At 45.8% G+C, this 23,579-nt stretch overlaps 1 protein-coding gene and 1 non-coding gene across 3 annotated transcripts; one reads left to right on the forward strand and one right to left on the reverse strand.

The window, feature by feature from the left end:
* Positions 1 to 8,798: 8,798 nt before the first annotated feature.
* LOC119470154 lies at positions 8,799 to 8,905 on the reverse strand. The gene has a single exon (XR_005199029.1). It is a non-coding gene; the product is annotated as a U6 spliceosomal RNA (small nuclear RNA).
* A 4,955-nt stretch (positions 8,906 to 13,860) lies between these two features.
* Positions 13,861 to 16,627, forward strand: EGR4 (early growth response 4). 2 transcript variants are annotated; one of them, XM_017521942.2, is made up of 2 exons: positions 13,861 to 14,375; positions 14,776 to 16,627. In XM_017521942.2, the coding sequence occupies exons 1-2, from the start codon at positions 13,934 to 13,936 to the stop codon at positions 16,098 to 16,100; spliced, it is 1,767 nt and encodes a 588-aa protein (XP_017377431.1). In that variant the 5' UTR covers positions 13,861 to 13,933; the 3' UTR covers positions 16,101 to 16,627. The 2 variants fall into 2 exon arrangements, with proteins under 2 accessions (XP_017377431.1, XP_017377432.2); XM_017521943.2 differs by having other exon boundaries at positions 13,940 to 14,375; positions 14,779 to 16,627.
* Positions 16,628 to 23,579: the final 6,952 nt, after the last annotated feature.

Consider the following 23,579-nt stretch of genomic DNA (forward strand, 5'->3'; position numbering starts at 1 on the left):
AAAAAAAAAAAAAAAAAAAATCTTCCTTCCCTTTATTTTCTTGTATATTCCTTTAATATGTTATTTAGATATTTGCAGATTTAATATTTGTATTAAATACTTGTATATTCCTTTAAAATATTATTTTGATACTTACAGATTTAATACTTTCTATTGTATTTAGTTTTAGTTCAACCTTTTATGCTTAAATTGTTGGGGGCTTTAAATCCTTGTTATTAACTGTATCAGTCATGATTCAGAGCAGGTATGTGGCAGATTATACTTCCTAAAAATAGCTGCAACATTTCCATCCCACATGCTCTTCCAGAATTTTGCCCCTCCTTCATCAACAGGTGGGGTCTAAGTCCTCTCCCTTGAACCTGGATGGGTCTATATAACTGCCTTGACTACTAGAGTATGGCAGAGGGACGCTATGGGACTTCTGAAGCTAAGACACAAAGATGATCTCTCTCCCTCTCTCCTTTTGTCTTTCTCTCTCTCTCAAAAAGGTCTCCCTTGGAACCCAGCAACTATGTTGTGAGGAAGCCCAGGTCACCTGGAAAAGTCCGCATGGACAGGAACCCAGGAACTCAGCTGACAGCCAGCACCATCTGGCCCATGGTATGCATGGGCCCTCTTGGAAGTAGACCCTCCAGCCTTCAGTAGAGCCCCTCCAACTTATTTGATATGGTTCAAAGATGAATCTTCCCTGCCAAGCCCTGCCCAAATTGCAAGTTTGTGGGGAAAATAAATTATTGTTGTTATTTTAAGCCACTAAATTCTGGGTGGTTTGTTAGACAGCAACAAGATAACTGAAACTAGGAAACAGAAACTATGTATTTTAAAGAGGAAGAGGTTTACTAGAACATATCAAATACTTTAAAAATCTTTGGAAGGGCTGGAATGCATCTCAGAATATAAAATTATTAAACTCAAAACTACGCTATAGTACAGGGATCAGGAAGTCCCTACTGGCCAACACAACCACTTTTGAACACCTAAAAAGCCAGGGAGTGGGTACTGGAGCACTGCTGTGGAAAACTTCATGTCACTTGATATGGCTCGACAGCAGAAAAACCACCCAAAGAGATGGGGTAATGACTCTGTCCTGTGCCCCCCTTCTAAGTCTCACACAGGCATCTGCTGGGTATTACTTAATTTGCATTCAGAATTCTAGTTGCAAAGGAATCTGAGAACCCTAGTTTTCTGCTTTCCAGCCTCTGCAGTACCAAGAGGCTCTCAGAAGCAAGGAGAAACAGAGATTAAGCATATCAGACAAAAAATATCAGACGTGGATACGTCTACCTTCTGCCCAATTGATTATACGAACTACCATCTTTTCAAATTGTTTTTTCCATACTTATTACTTCGTTTTTCATGATTTGTTTTTACACTGGCTAGCAGAATGAGTGGGTGTAATGATGATAGCACCAAGGAGACTGCACACTACAAGCAGGGAAGTTGAAAACCTCTGTCTCCAGATGCACCTGTGGCACTCATCTAGTGTCTCCTAATAGATATCAAGTCCGTAAGGTTGACTCCCCAATTGTGCCTAGCATACTCTTGTCCCTCAGTTTCACTCTACAAAATTACCATAGTTAGTAGTCTGAAATGTATCCATCCAGCTCATTTTCTACACATTAACATTTTTACGCTTACTGTAGAATTTAATGGACTCAAAAAATAAACTATTCTGCAATTAGTTTTTATGTTACAATATATCAAAACAACTTTCTAACAGTAAATATGGATCTATTTCATTTTAAATAGCTACAGTTTTTTCAATAGCATGAATTACTATAATTATTTAACTAATCCCCTCTTGATGGATATGTGGCCATTCTTTTCCAATATGGCTTCTGGGTTTTAGTTCATTTTTTTTTTTTTTTTTTTTGAGACANGAGTCTCACTCTGTTGCTAGGCTAGAGTGCAGTGGCATGATCTTGGCTCACTGAAATTTCCGCCTCCCTGGTTCAAGCAATTCCCTTGCCTCAGCCTCCGAGTAGCTGGGATTACAGGCAAGCACCACCTTGCCCAGCTAATTTTTTGTATTTTTAGTAGAGATGGAGTTTCACCATGTTGACCAGGATGGTCTCTGTCTCCTGACCTCATGATCCACCTGCCTTGGCCTTCCAAAGTGCTGGGATTACAGGCATGAGCCATCACACCTGGCCTTAGTTCATTCTTGCAAAGGCCTTCTTCATCCCAAGATTATAAAAATTACCTGATACATTTTTTTTGTTATTTTATAGTTTGGGATTTATTATATTTTAATATATCTGGAATTTACTTTTGAGTGTTGTGTAAAATATATATTCTACTTTTTCATCCGAGTTCTACCTAGTTCTCTTAATACCATTTATTCATTAATCAAATATTGCATTACTGTGAAAAGCTACTTTTATCATATTCTAAATTCCATATACATGTGGGTTGGTTTCTCAACTCTATTCCACTGGTTCATTTGGGTATCCTTTGAACTAATGCTACATTATGTTATTAGGTTTTGATATTTGATAGAGTCATCATTTTCAAAGTTCTCTGGATTATTTTTTCATATTCTTCCAAACATGCTTTAGAACTAATTTGTCAAATTGCACCTCAATTCCAGAAATAAAACCCACAGGTGTTACTGGCATCTTTACAGACATTGCATGAAACTTATGGATTGATTTGGGGAATTGACTGTGGCAGCTAAGGAGGTGTGTCCACTCAAATCTCCCTTCAACAAAGAATTTGCCATTCAGCTGCAAGCAGTGCAGTTACCGATGAGCCTACAGCTGTTAGCATCTTTCAGGTTCACCTCTGCTTCAGGCCAAGACCATGCTCTTTCCAGCTAGGCCCCTGACCAATTACTGAGAACAAAGAGGACATAGGGACTGGCCACTTCTTCCCAATGCAGGATTCTTCTATTGGGTAATTTGCTCTGGAAGTCATCACTGGATTGGCTGAGACTGTCAGATGTTCATTGCAGTGTAAGGCTCTCCTGTCCAATCTTGCCTTTATCTCTCACATGTGTTACTCCCAAATAACCTCCTTGTAGCCTTCCCTCTCAATGTCTGCTTCACAAAGAACCCACCAACACTGACACTGACATATTCATAATATTGAGTCTTCCCATCCAAGAAGATCTATCTCTCCCTCGTCTATTGTTCAATGTCCTTCAGAAAAATTTTGTCATTTTCTTCATGTTCTTCTTGCACATTCTTAAGTTTATAACTAGTAATTACTCAATTATTTAAAGTTTTTTTTGCTGAAGTAAATGAGATCTTTAAAGTGTGATAAAATATGTCAATCACACTTCAGACTGATATATTTTAAAGCTATGTAGTAGATCATAAGGGTTTATAACTTTTTTTTGAGACAGAGTTTTGCTCTTTTTGCCCAGGCTGGAGTGCAATGGCGTGATATTGGCTCACCACAACCCCCGCCTTCCTTGTTCAAGCGATTCTCCTACATCAGCCTCCTGAGTAGCTGGGATTACAAGCATGCACCACCATGCCCAGCTAATTTTTTGTATTTTTAGGTTTCACCATGTTGATCAGGCTGGTCTCGAACTCCTGACCTCATGATCCACCTGTCTTGGCCTTCCAAAGTGCTGGGATTACAGGTGTGAGCCACCGTACCCAGCCTATAACTGTTCTATCATCACCTTGTCATTCATTTCTAAATGGTCTTCCTTTTGATCTCCTAAAAACAAACATAGAAGCAAACAACAACAATCTACTTCCATCGGTAGGATAATGGATGAACAAGCTGGTATATTTAAACAATGGAAAGTTAGTGACTGAGAAAAAAGAATTGATACACACAAAACACATATTGATACTGATGCATGAAAAACATGTAGTGGGTAAATCTTACAGAGATTATGTTCAGCAAAAGAAATCAAACACAAAACAGTACGTATTGAATTATTCCATGTATGTGAAGTTCAAGAACAGGCAAAACTAATCTATAGTGATATAACTGAGAAATACGGTTACTCCAAAGAGGGGGTATCTACTGACCAGAAAGAGACACAAGGGAACTTTTTGGAGGATGTAAATGTTCTATATCTTGATTTGTGTTAAAAAGTCATCAAATGGCCAGGCACCATGGCACGTGCCTGTAGTCCCAGCTGCTAGGGAGGCTGAGGCTGGAGGATCGCTTGAGTGCAGGAGTTCTGGTCTGTAGTGCGCTATGCCAATCAGGTGTCCGCACTAAGTTCGGCATCAATATGGTGATCTCCCAGGAGTAGGGGACCACCAGGTTGCCTACGGAGAAGTGAACCGGCCCAGATCTGAAACAGAGCAGGTCAAAACTCCCATGCTGATCAGTAGTGAGATCTTGCCTGTGAATAGCCACTGCACTCCAGCCTGGGCAATATAGAGAGACCCCGTCTCTAAAGAAAAAAAAAAAAGTCATCAAATGGTAGGTACACTTAAGATTTGCTCCTTTTACTGTATGTAAATTATAGCTACATAAATAAAACACCATGGGTCAGAGGAAGTCTCTGTTTCTCCTACTGATTCTCCACCTAAATAAATGACCATTGGCTAGGCATGGTGGCTCATGCCTGCAATCCCAGCACTTTGGGAGGCCGAGGCAGGAGAATTGCTTGAGCCCAGGAGTTCAAGACCAGCCTAGGCAACATGGTGAGACCCCATAGCTACAGAAAAAAATTTTAAATTAGTGGGGTGTGGTGGTGCATGCCTATGGTCCCAGCTACTTGGGAGGCTAAGGTGGGAGAAGTGCCTGAGCTGGGGAAAGTTGAGGCTGCAGTGAGCCGTGATCATGCCACTGCACTCTAGTCTGGGCAACAGAGCATGAAAGCCTGTCTTGAAAAAAAAAAAAATGTCTAATCTAACCCATGGTCAAACCAAACCCAAGGGCCAGGCATGGTGGCTCACGCCTGTAATCTCAGGAATTTGGGAGGCCGAGGCAGGCAGATCACCTAAGGTCAGGAGTTCAAGACCAGCCTGGCCAACGTGGTGAAACACTGTCTTAAAAAAAAAAAAAAAAAACCAAACCCAAGAGTCAAGCCTGACTCCTTATTCTCTCTTCTGCTCCTCAAGCAGTTATTCACCCCCATGTGTCCATTATAAAAGAGGTCCTAAATGGCTGCTGACTCTGAACGCTTCTCCTTTCCTGTTGTCACCCATTGTTCAATCTGAGGGCCCACTCTCACCTGACTTACCACAGTGGCCTCCTAACCAATCTCCCCTTTAGGTCACCTTCCACGCTGTATCACATTGGTCATTCTAACATAAAAATTGCATTACTTATACAGCTTAAATCTCTTCAATGGCATCTTATTACCCTAGGGATAAAGTCCGAATGCCTATGCATGTAAGCTTGTGATCAGATAGGTGGGAAAAAAAAAAGTCCAAATCCCTAAAGCTGATTAAAAGGTCTTCCAGGATCCTGAGTTCACCAGTTTCTCTATCCTGATCCCACTTGCCCTTTCCAGCCTCTTTCCCTCCTTATGCTTCAGCCATCGTGGACTTCTGCCAGTTCCCTGAGTCCTTTTCTCCTCCCTTGTCTTTTTTCTCTCACCTTCTGGCTTTTGTACATGCTGTCCCCTTTGCTTAGATTATCCCCACTCAACCTTTCCCTTTTCTGGCTAACTTTTATGTAACCTTCCAGTCTCCATTCAAATGTCACTTCCTTGGGGAAGCCTTCCCAGAATATCTTGATTAGCTAACTACCTCCTGCTTCATTCTGTGATCTCAACCCATCCGGTCCTTCTCCTATTGGCACATGCGTCACACCTTTCTGCAATAAGTTGTTGAACTGGCTGATGTATTAAGTCCTCAACAAATATTTAGATGAATGAATAATGAATGAATGAGAGCAAGGATTGGAAGAAAACAACTAGTCATGAAATTCAGGCCATAGTGACCAGTCCCACCCCCATATGAGTAGATGCCCAGAAAACATAGGGCACACATTTGGAGTAGGAAGAATTACTGACTGTTTATTAACAGCATTTATTGTTTCTAACATTGCCCTTTTGTGCGTGTGTGAGAGACAGAGTTTTGCTCTTGTTGCCCAGGCTAGAGTGCAATGGTGCGATCTCGGCTCATCACAACTTCTGCCTCCCCAGTTCAAGTGATTCTCCTGCCTTAGCCTCCAGAGTAGCTGAGATTACAGGCGTGCACCGCAACACCCAGCTAATTTTGTATTTTTAGTGGAGGTGGGGTCTCCTCATGTTGGTCAGGCTGGTCTCAAACTTCCGACCTCAGGTGATCTGCCTGCCTCGGCCTCCCAAAGTGCTGGGATTACAGATGTGAACCACCATCCCCGGCCTTTTTTTTTTTTTTTTTTTTTTTGGTAGCAATTACCTGTGCTTCAATCACCACTTAATTTGTTAATTCTGACTCTTAATCCTGAGACTGTAGGTAGAGAAGATAACATACTACCATTTCACAGGTGAGAAAACACAAGCAGAGAGTATTTGTAATTTGTTCAAGGTCACAGAACAAGCCAGTGGCAGAACTGGGTCAGAATCAGTTCCTCTGACTCCCTGGCTTGAGGTTTTCTCTATTGTCGATTCTCTATGTCCCCTGCAGTGTCCCTATCAAATGTAGGGATGACTGGTTTGGCCTCTGTGAGAGCAGGTACTTAGAAATCCTGTTGAACTTCCTTCCTTTGCTACCTACCCTGTACCAGAAACCCGCTGCACAACATTGATAAAAACCAGTTCTGTTCTAGGCCCCTACTTGCTGCTCCCTGGGGAGGTGACCCCCAGGGCACTCCCCCTCATGCCTTAACTGAATAAAGCTCCCTGTGGGAGTCTTCACATGGCACACTGCATGAACATGTGGGACCCACTGGTTGACTAGCCAAATGTGGCTCCAGATTATTCTAGGAAACAAATAAATTGTTTTGCTCTGGATTGAAGGAATTGCTAATTAGGGATTTTTATTTTGAGCAGTGTTCCTTGGAGCTGGCAGACAGATGGAGTAGGCGACTTGCTCTAGGGGCATTGTTAAGCAGAGGGAACTGTTTCTGCCCCTGGTTATCAGAACCTGCCAGAGCTCATTGCTGCCCAGCTCTTGCCTCAAGGACAAGGGTGGCTTCCTGGCTCACAGTGATTTCCTATTCTATGGGACTGGCCCTCAAAGCACAAGCACAAGACCCTAGTGGTGTCAACCATATATTACCCTGCCTGCTAGCCATATAATTGTCCTAGGGAGAAGAGCAAAGGTCTTTTCTGGGATTCCCTACCTGGAACTGGGAATGAAAATCCATTTATCACAGCAGCTGATGTGTAGAACACACAATCTGTTAATGGCCAGGTTTTCAGTTATCAGTGAGAAAAAAGAGGAGCTGAGAGCATTCTGAAAACTCAGCCTCTGACACCCAGCTTCTGACACCCAATGTGTCCCTGATGCCCTCACAGATTGCTTGTTTGACACTTCCTAGGATTCCCCATTCCCTTGGATATGTGATAAGTTTCTTCTTTCCTTCCTTCCTTTCTTTTTTTTTTTTTTTTTTTTTTATTTTGTAGTCTAAACTAACTGAGGTTGCATTTCTGTCATTTGCAACCAGAAGCCCAGCCTGATGATGATGGACAGGGTTCAAGGACACACAGAGGACCCAGGCTATGGCCCAATGGACCTAGCTATAGACAAATTGCCTGGGCATTTCAGTTATATTGTCCAATCTCAGTACAATGACCAATCTACATCAAAGAGTTTAAAGAAAACTATGGCAAGACGGGGGAGGAGAGATGGTGAAAAGACAGTGAGATGAGCTCAGATAAGTGAAAACAGAAGGAGGCCAGGGAGAGAGAAACATGCCAGATAGATAAGTTAAGAAGGCTTGTTTCTGATTCCAATTCTATTCTAGAGCTATCGGTCTCTCAGTCTCCTCACTAAGCCTCCTTTTCACTTTCTTAACACATGAATTGAAAATTAGTGCTCTGAACACCATTATTTAATCAAATAAAAACATTTAACAAGATCCAAGTCCATTATTGCCCACGAAGGGAGAACCAGGCTTAGATCCAAAGGGCTGATGAGGCCGATTCCAAATCACAGGGTAGTAGCAGTGTGAAGTCATTGTAACTGTCCCCCTACCTCTGACCCTCCTAGAACCCACCCTAGACACACCTCTTCTGTGATCATCCACCTCTCAGCTCTGTCCAGTGTTGCCAAAGGAAGGCTATAGAATGGAAGAAGAGAGAAAGAATAACCTCCCTCTCTCCTGTAGGAGAACAGCTTAGAAGCCAAGCCACCTTGGAAGAATCCACTTTTCCTAATGGCATGATGCCACCTTGTTCTCCTCGCCACCTCTCCCCATGATCCAAAATAGAAAGAACAGGCCATGTGTGCTGGCTCACACCTGTAATCCCAGCACTTTGAGAGGCTGTGGTGGGAGAATCGCTTGAGCCCAGGAGTTTAAAGACCAGCCTGGCCAACATAGTGAGACCCTATCTTTACAAAAAATAAATAAATAAAAATAGAAAGAATTCAAAATAGAAAGAACAAGAGTAAGGAGGGTACAGAAGCCCCCACACCCAATGTTCCCACCCAGTCCTCCCAGTCCTTGCCAGAGCAGCCTCGCCTTCAGTGTCCACTGCAGGGATGTGAGGAGCATAAGAAATGCTTCCACTCAAAAGTCTTTAGGTGAGGCATTAAGCCTCTATGTCATGGAAAAGGAAATACTAAGGCCCCGCAAAAAGATTCTCATCCTTACTGATAATTTTTACAGTACAAATTAAAATATCATTAGGATGCCTCTTTCTGCTTACCAGTTGGTCCTCATATGCTGCTAGTTGGCCCAGAGATTGGAAAAATCTTTTTAGAGGAATATTTAACAATATAAATAATTTTAAATGTTTGTACCTTTGTCCTAAAAATTTCACTTTTTTTTAAGGACCATGCTACTCTTCTCTGTATTGTTCCCATTTTAGTGTATGTGCTGCTAAAGTGAGCGTGAAATTTCACTTTTTGTAATCTAGCCTATGGCTACAGTGTGAGTTCAAATCCTGGCACCAACACTAACCTGGTAAGCTTCAACAAATTTCTTAGTGTTCCATGCTAAATTCTCCATCTGTAAAATAGAGATAATAATAACACTCATCAGGTTGTGATGAGGATTAAATGATGAGTACATGTAAAGCTCTCAATACCTGTCAGATAGTGCCCATAGTAATTGACATGCAAGTGTTAGCTAGAATACTGTAGTATTATTACCCCATCAATACACCACATATACATAAAAGGCTACATATAGCCAGATTCTTTATAATAATGAAAGAAAGACAAGAAACTATCAAGTTAAAAAATTATATACAACTATACAATGAAATATTCTGGTGAAGTTGTTACCAACACTGTAGGTCAACACTATAGATGGGTATCATTATGGAAAAAATTTAAAAATTCAAGGTACAGTGTTAAGCTAGTTTCAAGATTGTGTATAATATGAACTCATGGATGTAAATACAAATGATAATGGTAATATGATTGTTGACTAAATGGATGTTGCCTGAATATGCATGAAAAAAATCTCTAGGAATCAACCTAAAAGTGTGTGTGTGTGTGTTTGTGTGTGTGTACAGGATAGTGAAAGATATTCTCATTCTTTGCATTACAATTTTTAACATTTGTCTTTTTTTAATAAGCCTGTTACTTTTGTGGGCATTAAAAATAATAGCCATACTCCTAATCAAAATAATGATCCAAACACAAACTAATGATGGGCTATGAGCAGAGAAGAGAAAAGGGACCGAGAAGGATCCTGACATTCTCCCTCAGGGGCAGATGATCAGACTACTTCTGCCCTACTGGTTGTGGAAGCCCGCGGGCACTGCAGAGGTCTTGGGAGTGGAGTTGGGCACTGCAGACACTGAGGCTGGCTGCAGACTTCGTCTCTGCTGCGGGCTCATTGGCCATGTCTTTTGTTAATCTGATGGCTGACCTGCCTCTGTCCCTGCTTCTAAATAAATCCTTTAGGGAGAAAAAAAAGAGGGAGTGGAGAGAGAGGGTAGGAGAGAAGAAGAGAGAAAAGAAAAGGAAAGGAAGAGAAAAGAAAGGAGAGGCAGAGAGAAAAGAAGAATAAGAGATGCAGTGTCCCTGCATCTCCATGGCCCCAGGAAGTGGGACACAGAACTGTTCCTCAGCACTCGCTGTCAGGAGTCGCCATGGAGACCGAGTGCTGGCCTCTTCATGATTAATACTCCCAGGCAGCTGTCTTCTTGGAGTCTTTTAAAATATATACACTATTATTTGAACACAATGATATTTAGAGCAGAAAGATCAAGGTAGGGTATGGAGGAGGGAGCAGTAGCATAACCAGAACTATGACAGGAGCTGAGCCCTCCCCGGAAGAGAGAGCAGGGAGGCTCCCTCTACCCTCCCTCTGCCCCTCCCCCACCTCCTTCCCTGGATTCAAAGCTTCCAGTCTTATGCACTGTGGCATCAGCATCTGAAGGGCCAACCCAGAGCCTGGCACTGGGCTGCGCTCAATGAACATTTGATGAATCAATTTCTGCATTCATTAATTCATTCAGTAAATGTTCGTTTGGTGCTTGTCTAGAAAGTGAATTCTCCTTCGCACCTTCTCCCATGGAAACAGAAAATTCGCTCTCACCTTCCCCAAGGCCCCCCCGCAACACACACCCCAACAACTTAAACAACAGATCCGAAGAACCTTATATGTGCTATTCCTCAGTACTAGCTGTGACCCACTGTTTTTTTATCCATGACCATCACTCCAGGGAATTCTTACAGGGATGGGAACCAGCCAGCTCGAGTTTGCACATCACATTCTATTTGAAAGCTATAGGGAGATTCTCCATCTAAAGCCATCTTACAGTGAATCCTTTTGCAAAATTAATTATCTTTTCCTAAATTGTCTTATAGAGTAGGCTAGCCTGGACTTGACTCTCAGCCCTCCCATTGAATAGAAGTGTGGTGTCCATCAAGTCATTTAACCTTTTTGAGTCTGTTTCTTCATCTGTGAAAATGGTCTCCAATTTCTTACTCCATAGAACTTTTGTGCAGATTGAAGGATAAAATATTTGTAAAGTGTTCAATGTATGTGATTTCCTTTATTTCCCTTGGTTACATTTGTGTTTTTATATTTGAAGTGTGATTAAAAGGGGACTCATAGATCTAAGCTCCTCTCTTTTCCTTCCCCTCCCAAAGATGTTTATTTTCTCTGGGCCAAGAATCTTTTTGTAGGGAGAAGGGACAAGCTGGAAAGGGCTACAAAATGCTCAGCCCCCTTTATATTCCCTCCCAGTCCTCAAGGAGCCAAATGCAGTTGCAAATTGCCCTCCAGAGGTAGCCATCCTGTGTGACCATGAGTGTGTATATGTATGTTCACTGGAGGTGAGTAGCACAGACATGGGGGTGTGAGCCAGCCCACACCCAGAGCACAAGCTGTCTCTTCTCTGTCTCCTCTCCTAGGCACTCCTACCCATCCCTGAGCCCTGCCCCTAGGTCTGGCCTCTAACATGAGAAAGTTAGGGTGACTTGGACCCTTGTCCTAACACAGACCTAGTCCAACAGCCCTTGACAGAGAGCAGCAAAGGCCTGGCAACTCACCAAGGGAGTAGGGGAATTATCTGTGACTAAGAAGGAGGAGGAATGCCGTGGCAGAGGGAAGAACAGCAGAAGGGATTGGCAACCTGGGGCTGACCAATCTGGCCCGACGGGGCAACCTGGGGAGCCCTGGACACCAGCCCAGCCAAACTCCTCCACTCCTCCTCCCTCCCAGGCAGTGGGATGCCAGAGTGGATTTGAGACATGTGTGCCCTGTGTGTCTGGTGTGGGCTCACCTGGCCTTGGCAATGCATTTGGATTAGAATCAAACCCTGGATCTGAAATAGAGTATAAGGGAAATCATGTTTGGTGTGTCTAATCTTTACAGACATGTGGTGGGTTTCTGCATTTCCTACATGCTCATATATGTGCTACTAAGACAGAACCATTTGTGTAGCCATTTAGTAAGACATGCTGCAAGTGCATGACCCTGTGAGAACCTTTGTATGATTTGTGGAAGACGCATACAAGTGTGTCAGCATATGTTTTGCAGATGATTCTGTGAAGGGACATATTCTGTGAAAACACTTATGGAGTCATTGTGGGATGAGGAGTGGGCACCTAGGGCTGGAGATGGGGCTCAGGGTCCCAGAAGACATAAAACAAAAGTCTACTTTCTGGCCTGTAATAGGCACTTAAGAAATGAATACCGAATGAATGAACATTGAGAAACTGAATGAATGGATGTTTGGATGATGGACATAGGGTGAAAGGACTGACAATGTGGGGTTTGGGCATTCTTGGGCTCTCTCTTGAAAAGGAGAGTACAGAGGGAAGAGAGGCTGAGAGCTATACTGCCGATGATGCTGAGTCCGCCACCACCAAAGGGCTTTACTTCTATTTCAAAGAAAATGGAGAAGGAAGGGGGAGCCCTAGACCTGCCCTCCTTATCCTCCAGCACACAGAGTCCCAGGAATTAATGCTCTTCATAAAGAAGAAGATGCTATTCCATGTATTTATTTAATCTTTCCTCCCATGTGTTTATTTAATTTGGTTCCAGAAGGGAGTTAAGCGAGCTATAATACAAAATAAAATAAATATTTTAAAAAGAGAATGAGAGAACGAGACAGAGGGAAAACCACAGCAGAAGAGAGATGAGACTAGTAGAGTAGGCTAGCTTCTTTGCTGGAGTTTCCTCTGATGCTTCCGCAGCCAAGATTCACAGCCTCCTTAAGGCTAGAATTTTTTTTTTCCTTAAAAGAAGCCCAATTATCTCAAGTACTGATTCCAGGGAGATATTTCCCATGGATTCTCTGTGTGTTGCTGGGAACAACATTCTTAGAGTGAAAGTTATTTGCATGAAGGCAGAAAAAATGGTCTACAGAAGCATCTCATCCCCTGTGGGCGAGGGAAGAGTGAGCAGGAATTGGCCCTACCTTTCTGGAAGACAATTTGCCAGTTGTCTATCAAAATTTTACATATACTTTGGCACATAATTACACTCATTGAAATTTATCCCACAGACATTCACATATATATAGTCAAGGATGTTGACTCCAACCTCGGTAAAAGTAAAAGGTTGGAAACTGCCTATATGCTCACGGACAGGGGACAAATCAACTAACTCAAGGTCCTCCCTTACAATGGAGTACTATACAGCCTTGGAAAAGAATGACAAGGTCTTTATGTTAGGACATGGCACAATCTCTAAGTTATTTTAAGTGAAAAATAATAATATTGCAGAACCATATGTATGCTTGGATATGCATAAAATTCTTCTGAAAGAATACCCAAGAAACTTAAATGTGGCTACTTCAGGAGTTAGGAATAAAGGTGGTTGGAGAGAAGAGGGACTTTTGCTTTTCAATTTAGAATATACCCTTTTGTGCTAGTTGACTTTTCCCCTGCTATTAACAAGTATTACAGTCCCTTTTAATTTAAATAAGTTATTTTTCCTAACACACACACACACACACACACACACACACACACACACAACTTAAAATGGAAAAACACACAGGCGTGAACAAAAGAAATGAATGAATGGCAATAATCTCCACGGTTTACTGAGTGTGCCTGGTCGTTTATGTGCTCTAACTCAGTTTTTCTCCATAGCAAATGTACAGGTTCAATCGACATTAAGGGGGATTCAATGTCAAGCTAGTCAGTGGCAGAGGGCGGATTCGAACCCAAAACCGTGGAACCCCAAAGCCACGGTACACCCCTCGGCCTCTGTCTCCAGGCGGGAAGCGTATCTACTGGACTGTCTGCCCGGCGCGGTTCAACGCCCCAGAGGCGCATCCGCGGCCACGGCGCACACACAGCTCCACGCTTGGGGAGCGCGCGCGCACACGCAGCGGCTGCTGCAACAACAACGTCACAGTTCGAGCTTTCCTTTTCGGGAGTCCCCGGCACACATCCTGTGTCCATGTTTGGGCATTTACGTCACAGCGGCAGGACCAGGGCCTCCCAAAATGGCAGTGGCCCGGGGAGTCGGAAGCCCGGAGCCAGCGCCGCTGCAGCTATATAAGTGGGGGGGCTGTGGGTTGGGGGAGCCCGGCTGCGCTCTCGAGAGGCGAAGAGCCGCCGCCCGAGTCCGGTGCGGGCGAGCTAGGGCGCCGCGGCTCCCAAACTCCTTTCCCAGAGGTGACTGCCGGAAGCCAGGAGCCCGGGCGCCTAGGTCTGCGCGCCGCGGGGAACCCCTACCGCCGGCCTCCCCGCTACCTGAGCGCCCCCAAGCCCAGCGAGCGAGGCCCCGGGCGCCCCACAGCCGGCTCCGCGCCATGCTCCACCTTGGTGAGTTTTCTGAACCGGACGCGCTCCTCAAGTCCACTGAAGACTGTTGCGCCGAACCCAGCGGTGAATTGCCCCGGCTGCCCGCCAGGGACGCTGCCGCGGCCACTGGCTACCCTGGAGGTAAGGAGGGCGAGCAGGGGTGCTCAGACGACAACAGCGCAGCGCGGGGGCGCACGATACCTGGGAACCAGCAGGGATGGGGACACTGGAGCTATGAGAATAAGGGCGATGGGAGGCTCAGGAGTCCTGGGGTACGTACCCCCATTCCCACCCACACTGGGCCGCCAGCGCCTCCGCAGGAACCTGTGCGGATATCTGAGCGCCCTTTTGCCTGTGCACGTGTGTTTTGCGTGTGCATGCTTGTATGTGCTTCTTGGGACGTATGTGGGCCCCTGCTGAATCAGAATGTGCAAAAGGCACTTTGTGTATATCCGTGGGCACCAAGAGTTTCATGGGTAGGGGCTGTGGACTCAGGTGAACCCTTTGATGGACCCAGAGCTGATTCCTGCTCCCTCCTCAGCAGGCGACTTCTTGAGCTGGGCTTTGAACAGCTGCGGCGCAGGTGGGGACTTAGCCGACTCCTGCTTCTTGGAGGGGCCTGCGCCCACACCCACTCCTGGCCTCAGCTACAGCGGTAGCTTCTTCATTCAGGCAGTTCCCGAACACCCGCACGACCCGGAGGCACTCTTCAACCTCATGTCGGGCATCTTAGGGCTGGCACCCTTCCCCGGTCCAGAGGCAGCAGCTTCCAGATCCCCGCTGGATGCCCCTTTTCCCGCGGGACCCGATGCCTTGCTGCCAGGTCCACCGGACCTTTACTCCCCGGATCTGGGCGCTGCCCCCTTCCCAGAGGCGTTCTGGGAGTCCTCTCCTTGCGCGGGGGCCCCCTCACAGTGCCTGTATGAGCCTCAGCTCTCCCCGCCCGACGTCAAGCCGGGCCTCCGGGCGCCTCCCGCCTCGCCAGCGCTGGACGCTGCCTCTGCCTTCAAGGGTCCCTATGCGCCCTGGGAGCTGCTTTCTGTGGGGGCCCCAGGGAACTGTGGGTCACAAGGAGGCTACCAAGCCGCCCCCGAGGCTCGTTTTCCCGCAGTAGGGACCAAGATTGAGGACTTGCTATCCATCAGCTGCCCTGCGGAATTGCCAGCCGTCCCAGCCAACAGACTCTACCCCAGCGGGGCTTACGACGCTTTCCCACTGGCCCCGGGTGACTTAGGGGAGGGGGCTGAGGGCCTCCCTGGGCTCCTGACCCCTCCTAGTGGGGAGGGAGGGAGTAGTGGCGACGGCGGAGAGTTTCTGGCCAGTACGCAGCCTCAGCTTTCCCCGCTGGGCCTTCGCAGCGCCTCCGCAGCGGACTTCCCGAAACCTCTGGTGGCGGACATCCCTGGAAGCAGTGGCGTGGCTGCGCCACCCGTGCCGCCACCGCAGCCCACCCCTTTCCCCCCGGCCAAGGCGCGGCGCAAGGGTCGCCGGGGCGGCAAATGCAGCACGCGCTGCTTCTGCCCGCGGCCGCACGCCAAGGCCTTCGCGTGCCCAGTGGAGAGTTGTGTGCGGAGCTTTGCGCGCTCTGACGAGCTCAATCGCCACCTGCGCATCCACACGGGCCACAAACCCTTCCAGTGCCGCATCTGCCTCCGCAACTTCAGCCGCAGCGACCACCTCACCACGCACGTGCGCACCCACACCGGCGAGAAGCCCTTTGCCTGCGACGTGTGCGGCCGCCGCTTCGCGCGCAGCGATGAGAAGAAACGGCACAGCAAGGTGCACCTCAAGCAGAAGGCACGCGCCGAGGAGCGGCTCAAGGGCCTCGGTTTTTACTCGCTGGGCCTCTCCTTCACCGCCCTCTGAACAAGAGATAGGTTTATGGGTTGGAGCGCCGCCGCTCGGCGCGCGTGAGATCCGGCCGGTTCTCCTCCCAGCTCTTCCAACACCTCCCCTCGCACACCCGAGGGCCGGCCTCCGGTCCCGCTTCCAGTTTCCTTGAAGCGCCCGCCGCACACGCCCTATTCAGCACCAGCTCCGCGGACAGCTCCCGCGGTCCAGGCGCTGTCTCCCAAGTTAGCCGCGCTTTGAGGGAAGTCTTCTGAGACCACCCAGTGAATAGGCATTACCGTGGGACTCAAGACAGTCTTTTATAACTGGCGCACGCCCCACGCCTTCCTTTATAACCCCCAGAGACAGGCTGGGGCAGCGCCGAGCCGGTCTCGCGCGGGACTTTGTACAGCAGTGTCTTATCCAGCAGCCATTGGATGTAACGTTTTGCTTTGGGGTTTTCTTCCTTTTGTTGTTGTTAATTTTTGTAAAGCAGACGCTACTCTCAAGCAGTTGACAAAACTGTTTATTTTTGCAATTAAAATTATTGTGCTAAAAGCTTACTGAATCTGCCATGTAAGCTCCTGACCCTTACCCCCAGCTTCTCCCCCAGGACCACATGTGCCCGAAGATAAAGGAGATCCCCACGCTCATGGGGTACATGCTCTGAACACATTACACACCCACTGTCAGGCACACCTGCCAGCACTGCGGCACAGAGTAGGCATTCGATAAGTGTGTGTTGGGTTAATGAACGAATTTAATCACAGCTGACCTAAGGGCTGGAGGTGTTTCTGGAACTTCAAAGTGGTTAGAAGGCATAGGTGTTCAATATTATGTATATATTATTCTCCTTAATCCTCACATTCCCAAATAAAGCAGGCATACACCTAATTTCAAAGATGTGGAAGCAATGTAGATAGCTTGCTGGAACAATGTAGTTAACCCAGGCTAGGAACAGACAGGCCAAACAAATCTGTCTAACTTCAAAGCCAACCCTCATTTTTCAACCCCAGAATGGAGGCACCTAAGCTTAAATAGCACTGTTTAAAAAGGCTTCGTACCAAAAGGTGAGAAACAGGTTTGGCAGCTAGAGGGAGCTCCAGGCAGTAGCAACAGCAGCAAAAGGCAGCAGTCAGTATTTTGGTGCCTTTTGTGAAAACCCAGAGTGTTCAGTGTCACAGAGGCTCCAGACAGTATCTATGCAATCTGTTCCAAGAGTCACATGGTGTCAGGGCCAAAATGGGTCTCAGCATTTAGCTAGAGCACACCTGAATATAGCAAGGAGCAGGCCCTTGCCAGAGACTCATGATCACCTTAGCTGCTCTTCCCACAAAAAGGATCCTCTCCAGGAGGCATCAGCCCACTTACCATTCAGCCATGCGCCTGCCACAGCCACCTTTCTCCAGCTGTCCTTCCAAGTGAACCCTTCATGGCTTTGGGATCAGAGGAAGGCTAGGAGGGTGATAAGGAAAGCATGACCTTGTAATGGCGAAGGTGGCCCCTTTTTACTCTTTGAACTTCCTACCCAAAGCTTTTCCACTCTTTCTGACCACCTTGGGCAGACCTTAGAGCATAAAAAGGCTGCTGTGCTCTCCATCTCTCTGCTCCAATGACCACTCTCTGATAAGGAAGAAAGAGTGTCTGCGTCTTGGGACTTCATTCTTTTCTCTTCTGAGCTGAGCTGTTCTTGAATTAAGAGAGCCTACAGCCCTACGATGCCAGATCAAACCAGCTTCTTATCCTCTTGCTTCTTTCTTCACCCCTTCACTCTCAGATATGCTCACCCTCCACCCCACAGTCCAGCTGACCAGAGATAAAATTATCAACTCAGAGAATTCATTCCTTTTCTCTCCCTAGGTGTTAAGTGCTTTCATGTGACCGAGTATCATGTATCTAAGAAACTAATTTGCGGTAAAGGATTTAATATTACCTTCTAGGAGAATTAACATTTTAGAAGAGTAGCCTGCAGAGGGCAAAGTTTAACCCTATGAAGAGGCTCAAAAGATGGACTGCCAGGCACTGTGATAAGTAAGTGGTAGATTTGTGGAGATGCAAGATAATGGTGACCCTCATTTTCTTACTATTTAAGTGACCACACCTTTCATTTATTAGGCATGGGCCACCTGGCTTCACTTTTCATGCAGAGTAGGGAAAGGAAAAGCATAATGGCCCATATTTCAAGCAATTGGTCTCAAACCACACAACCTGAACAAAGGAGGGAATGCAGACAGTGGGTGGCCAGCCTCTGATCACCCCAATCTTGCCCTCTCCAGCAGCATTCCAGCAAGTGCTATCAGCTCTATTGTTCCCCTTGTCCTCACATCCACCTAGGCCTCACATCACTGATGAGAAAATTGAACACCAAAGAAGTGACTTAGTAGTAGTCCTGGCACCAGAGCCCAGTCTGGCTGTATAACTTCTAGCTGAGAAGTTCCTGCTACATCCCAAGGGACACTGCTCCCATTTGTTGGAGCTTCCCTTAGGGATTTGGAGGGAAGAGAATGTTCGGCTAGAAATGGAAAGAATTGGGCCGGATGCGGTGGCTCACACCTGTAATCCCAGCACTTTGGGAGGCTGAGGCAGGCAGATCACGAGGTTAGGAGTTTAAGACCAGCCTGGCCAACATAGTGAAATCCCATCTCTACTAAAAATACAAAAATTAGCCAGGCATGGTGGTGTGTGCCTGTAGACCCAGCTACTTGGGAGGCTGAGGCAGGAGAATCACTTGAACCTGGGAGGTGGAGGTTGCAATGAGCCAAGATTGTGCCACCTGCACTTCAGCTTGGGCAACAGAGTGAGACTTTGTCTCAAAAAGAAAGAAAAAAAAAAGAAATGGAAAATTAAAACCACACAATCTGAAAATCAACCCAAACCCAGGACCCAACCAGAATCAGGACTGTCAAAGAGCTCATTTTCCTTATTTGCTCCTCTTTTTCATCTGGTCCTCAAAATGTGTTTCCTAGACCAATTCTTAACCCTCTTCTTATTTCTTCACTTTCCTTAGAGAGCACATTGATTACCAGTTCTTCAGCTATCATTCCTACAGAGATGGCTTCTAAGTCAAACAGCCCCATGGTTCTAATGAATACCCCCATATGGATGTCCCACCACCATTCCAAATACAGTCTGTCTAAAATCAAATCACCCTTCCATATTTCTGGTAATAGCAACGTTATTTGCTTCCCTGGACTCACCCAAGTAACTACAGCTCTGTAGGGTTCACTTTTGCTTCTTCCCTCCTCACACATCCAGGCCGTCACTTAGACTTGCTGGATCTTATTGTAATTCTTCAGGATCTTCTCTACTCTGATTCATGATACACTGTTTCCTGTTATGTATCATAATATTTAGCTTGTGAGCTCAAGTTCAGTGGTGATTTACTTGGGCAGCAATACTCTGTGGCCTTGGGTGACCGGTATGTTTCTCCTGAGCAGTTTCCTGTTTGCTTCTACCAGCCACTCCAAGAGTATCACCTGACAGAGACCAATCTTCCAATCTTTTGTTAATTTTGTGGCTTGAGGTTCTTGTAACATGCAGATGTTTTGAGTTTAGAGTCCAACTTAAGTAGCTATACATTCTCAGAGGCAGTTGCCCCTTCTCTAACCAGGACCCAGGTCAGGACAAACAAGCCATATGCCTCCCTTCCCATACCTTCTGGGGTTAGTCATGGCATATCTCATGCTTATATTTCTTTGTCCTGATCCCCTTATTTTAGTCCATGTAGATTTTTTTCCCTTTTTTGCAAGCTCAACTAAGCATTTCAGGAGATGTCTGTTACATTTTATGAAGCAGTCCATATATTTTGTAGCAAGAATTGTAGGGTCCAGCCCTACAGTGTTCTGTGAGTCCCTCTGCAGGTGTGGAGACAAGAAACTGTGGAAATAAAAGACACAAGACACCAAGAAAGAGAAAACAGAGTTTGGGCCCAGGGGTCCACTGTCAACCAAAGCACGGAGTCCAGCAGTGGCCCTGAGTGCCTGGATGCCCTGACTTTCATTAAGTATACAAACCAGTGGGAAGAGCAGGTAGGATGAGGTAATGATGGTCAGTGACAGGGTCAAGTAAATCACGTATCTTGGAGATAGGGGGCCCAAGACTTTGAAGAAGCCAAGGCGAGGAGAAAACCTAAGGCGTCAGCACTTTTTCCATACTTGTCAAGAAATAACAAGGTCACTAAGATTTATGTTACTATTACTAATTCTTATCTTCTAAGAAAAAGAGGAACCAGGTGCAGAAGCAGAACTTGAAAGTAGCTATGGAACGTGACTGCTGAAGCACAGCACCACATAGAGACAATTAAGTCCCAGGATGTCTGTGGGCCTCCCTGACAGCCGTCAAGCCTACTACAAGAGCTCAGGAGAGCGGAGTTTTCTCCTTATTCCCCAGAGGAAGGAGATGTCTTGGCCATCTTGGACGTCTCCTTCCCTAGCTGGCTAAACAGCGGGTGCTTTCACAACACTGACACTGCCATACAGCCGAGGCATCCTCCAGCAGCCCTTCTGTGGGCATGACAGAGGGCTTAAAGCATCTTGCCTTAGGGTCACCTTTTTTCCAATGCCACTTCAGTCCCATACTTCTTGACCTGAGACTTATTAGTAAGATTAAAGATTATATGATTATACATGTGTATATATTTATGATTACATATGAATAGCTATGTGATTATGATTATATATAGGAATAACTATGTAACTATATCTCTAATTCCTTTCTAATTCTATGTTTATATGAAAACATGCTGAGGCTTCAGACCCTTGCCTCAGCTTTTACCGGATTCCCCCTCAACAAAGAGTCCTTGGGCTATCTAGTCATGATGTTGTTGAAAACAGAAACCAGATGATGTTAATTCTTCTATTAAAATATTTCCCACATTTATCCTCTCTGTGCCTATTGCCAGCACCTTAGTCCATGGCACTCGCTCCATGTAAACATATACCTTGGCTATGTCAATTTCATAGAACCACATCATAACATTGCAGTTGGAAGGAGTTTATAAGAACATCTTGTCCAGGCCAGACACAGTGGCTTATGCCTGTAATCCCAGTATTCTGGGAGGCCAACGCAGGTAGATAGCTTGATAGTTCAAACCAGCCCAAGCAACATGGCAAAATCTTGTCTCTATTTTTTTTTAATATATTTTTTAAAATAACATACTGTCCAAACCTGCACTCTATAGAAGAGAAAACTGAAGCCCAAGATGTTTGGGGATTCTCTTAAGGGCACATAGATAATAAGAGAATGAAATGGGCCTTGAACCTGGGTCTTCCAGTTCCAAGACCAGTGCATATCTAAATATCCACTCACTCTACAAAAACTGAGGGCTACTACATGCTGGGCCAGTGGTTCCCAACTATTTTACTTTCTGGTGCACCTAAGAAACACGACACATATCAGTAATAGTGGCTGACTCAAGTCCTGATTTTCACACTGGAAAGATGGGAAAGAATAATACATATCTTGATGAGGTGGGATATGGGGGAGAGCTAGAGAAAGCAACCCAGTATGTTTACTCTATTCGCTCCCTTCACCCCAACTCATGTACCCTATTTGAGACAGGCTACACTATGCCAAAACTGCTTCCTGTGATCCCTCTGCCTCCATTATCCCTCTTTTGTTCCACTTTGCCCAGCACTAATGAAAATTTCCTAAAACACCATTTACAACAAACAAGCGCTTTATCCCAAACTGACCAAGCTTTCCACGCTCCTATAAAAAATACCTATTTTTCACCCTTGCTGTCAAAGCCCTCCATATCTGATCCAAATTCACCTTCCAACCTCCTCTGTCATCTCTCCCTTTGTGCTTTGCTCTGCCCCCTCCCTTTCCCCTATAGGTTATCCAAATGCTCCCACCCTTGAGCACCTTCAAGGGCAGAAACCTTGTTTGATCCACATTTGTGGTCCCCATATCACCAAGCCTAAAACTAAAGTGCTTAATTATTGTGTCAATTAGTTAAACAAAACAAACAAACCCAAAAGGAGAAGAAGGGAAAGAGAAAGGGGAAGGAGGAGGGAAGGAAGGTGGTTGGAATGCATGAAGCTGGCAAAGAGAAGAGGGAGGAGAAAGGATAAGGAGGGAGATATGGGAAAAGCAGGACTGAGTCTGCAGCAAGGGGCCCTGATAGACCCAACGAGGTGCCATGTGTCTCATGAGTGGGACTACACCTCTGGCTAGTCTGGGCCTTTCCAGTTCTTGCTGAGCCCACAATTCTCTTCCTCAGCTCTGGGACCCCAAAGGTGTCTCTGTCACCAAGCTTGCTCTCTCTCTTGGTTTCTCTGGTTCACATGGAGTGGGATTCAGTTTAACATTTTTAGAACTGTGGTTCCCATAACAACCAAGCAGGAAGTGTTGTCTGTGAAATGTAGCATGGGCACACATCCGTACATATACACTTGCATACAATCATAGACATATGCGCACACACGTGCACACATGTGCAAATACACATGCATGAACTCATACCAACACACACACACATGCACACTCATGCACACAGGCATGTATGTGCTCATAGATACATGTCCTATGTACACATGCATGTGCACACATTCTCATGCGCACATGCAAAAAAGCACACACATACATAGCCACGCATGTCCCAGGTTGTTTTGACACATTCACAGGTTGCACAGAGTGAGGAGAAACATCACAACAACAAAGGTAAAACTAAGACAATATACAGACATTTTTGGCCATCTGCAAGAACAGGTGGATTTAGGGAATCAGGTGAAGGTCCAGTGGACTTTATTATAGCAAACAGAAGGCAGGAGGGCACTGTGGTTGAGCACAGATTTTGGAGTTTGATCACTTGAGTTCAAATCCTGACTAAGCCATTTGTTGAGCTCTAAACTTTAGCTTCTTCCTCTGCAAAGTGGGGATAATAATATTAGGAAGAATAACTGATATGCATAAAAATGATTAGCATGATGCTTGGCACTTGGTTAACAGGAGCTGTTATTGTTTAGGTATTAGGAAAAGTGATTTCTTATTTGCCCAATCTCAGAAGAATTCCTCGAGGAGGAAAGAAATTCAAGAGCTACAGAGAGGAAGAGAAGATCAAGAGAGGGGGAATTCGACCTGATTGGCCACTGTACAGCCTCTGTCCTTATTAAATTTGCCATTACCCCAAAGCTACTGACAAATTTACAAATTGTCCTTTCTGATACTGAATGTCCCAATGCCTCTGCCTTCACAGAAATGGGATGGAGATCAAAGAAAGTTCCCATGAGCCCCAGATTTACTGGAATTCTGGAAGTAAGTTGATTTCTGCTCTGCTGCAACCAGAATGCCCCTCAAGGCACATGTGCACAGCCCTGCACAAGCACCACCCTCAGGCTGAAATAACATCTTCCCCTTTTTCTCATCCAAGACTCAGCTCAGCTCTGGCCTTGGTAGCCTCCAAACCCTGTGTGGTTTCTCAGCCTCACTGCAGCCCTGGGGACTTCATCCAAGCCCACGAGAGCCAGATGGTTCCTGCCTCACCATCCAGATAGACCTTAGGCCAAAGGTGGG

Source organism: Cebus imitator, unplaced genomic scaffold (assembly GCF_001604975.1).
Source record: "Cebus imitator isolate Cc_AM_T3 unplaced genomic scaffold, Cebus_imitator-1.0 Scaffold23, whole genome shotgun sequence".
Classification (NCBI taxonomy): Eukaryota; Metazoa; Chordata; class Mammalia; order Primates; family Cebidae; genus Cebus; species Cebus imitator.

Bases quoted from the DNA above. Each gene is read 5' to 3' on its own strand.
- EGR4 (XM_017521942.2), top strand. From the start codon at position 13,934: ATGGCAGTGGCCCGGGGAGTCGGAAGCCCGGAGCCAGCGCCGCTGCAG. The intron at 14,376-14,775 runs GTAAGGAGGGCG...CTCCCTCCTCAG, and splicing joins GGCCACTGGCTACCCTGGAG to CAGGCGACTTCTTGAGCTGG.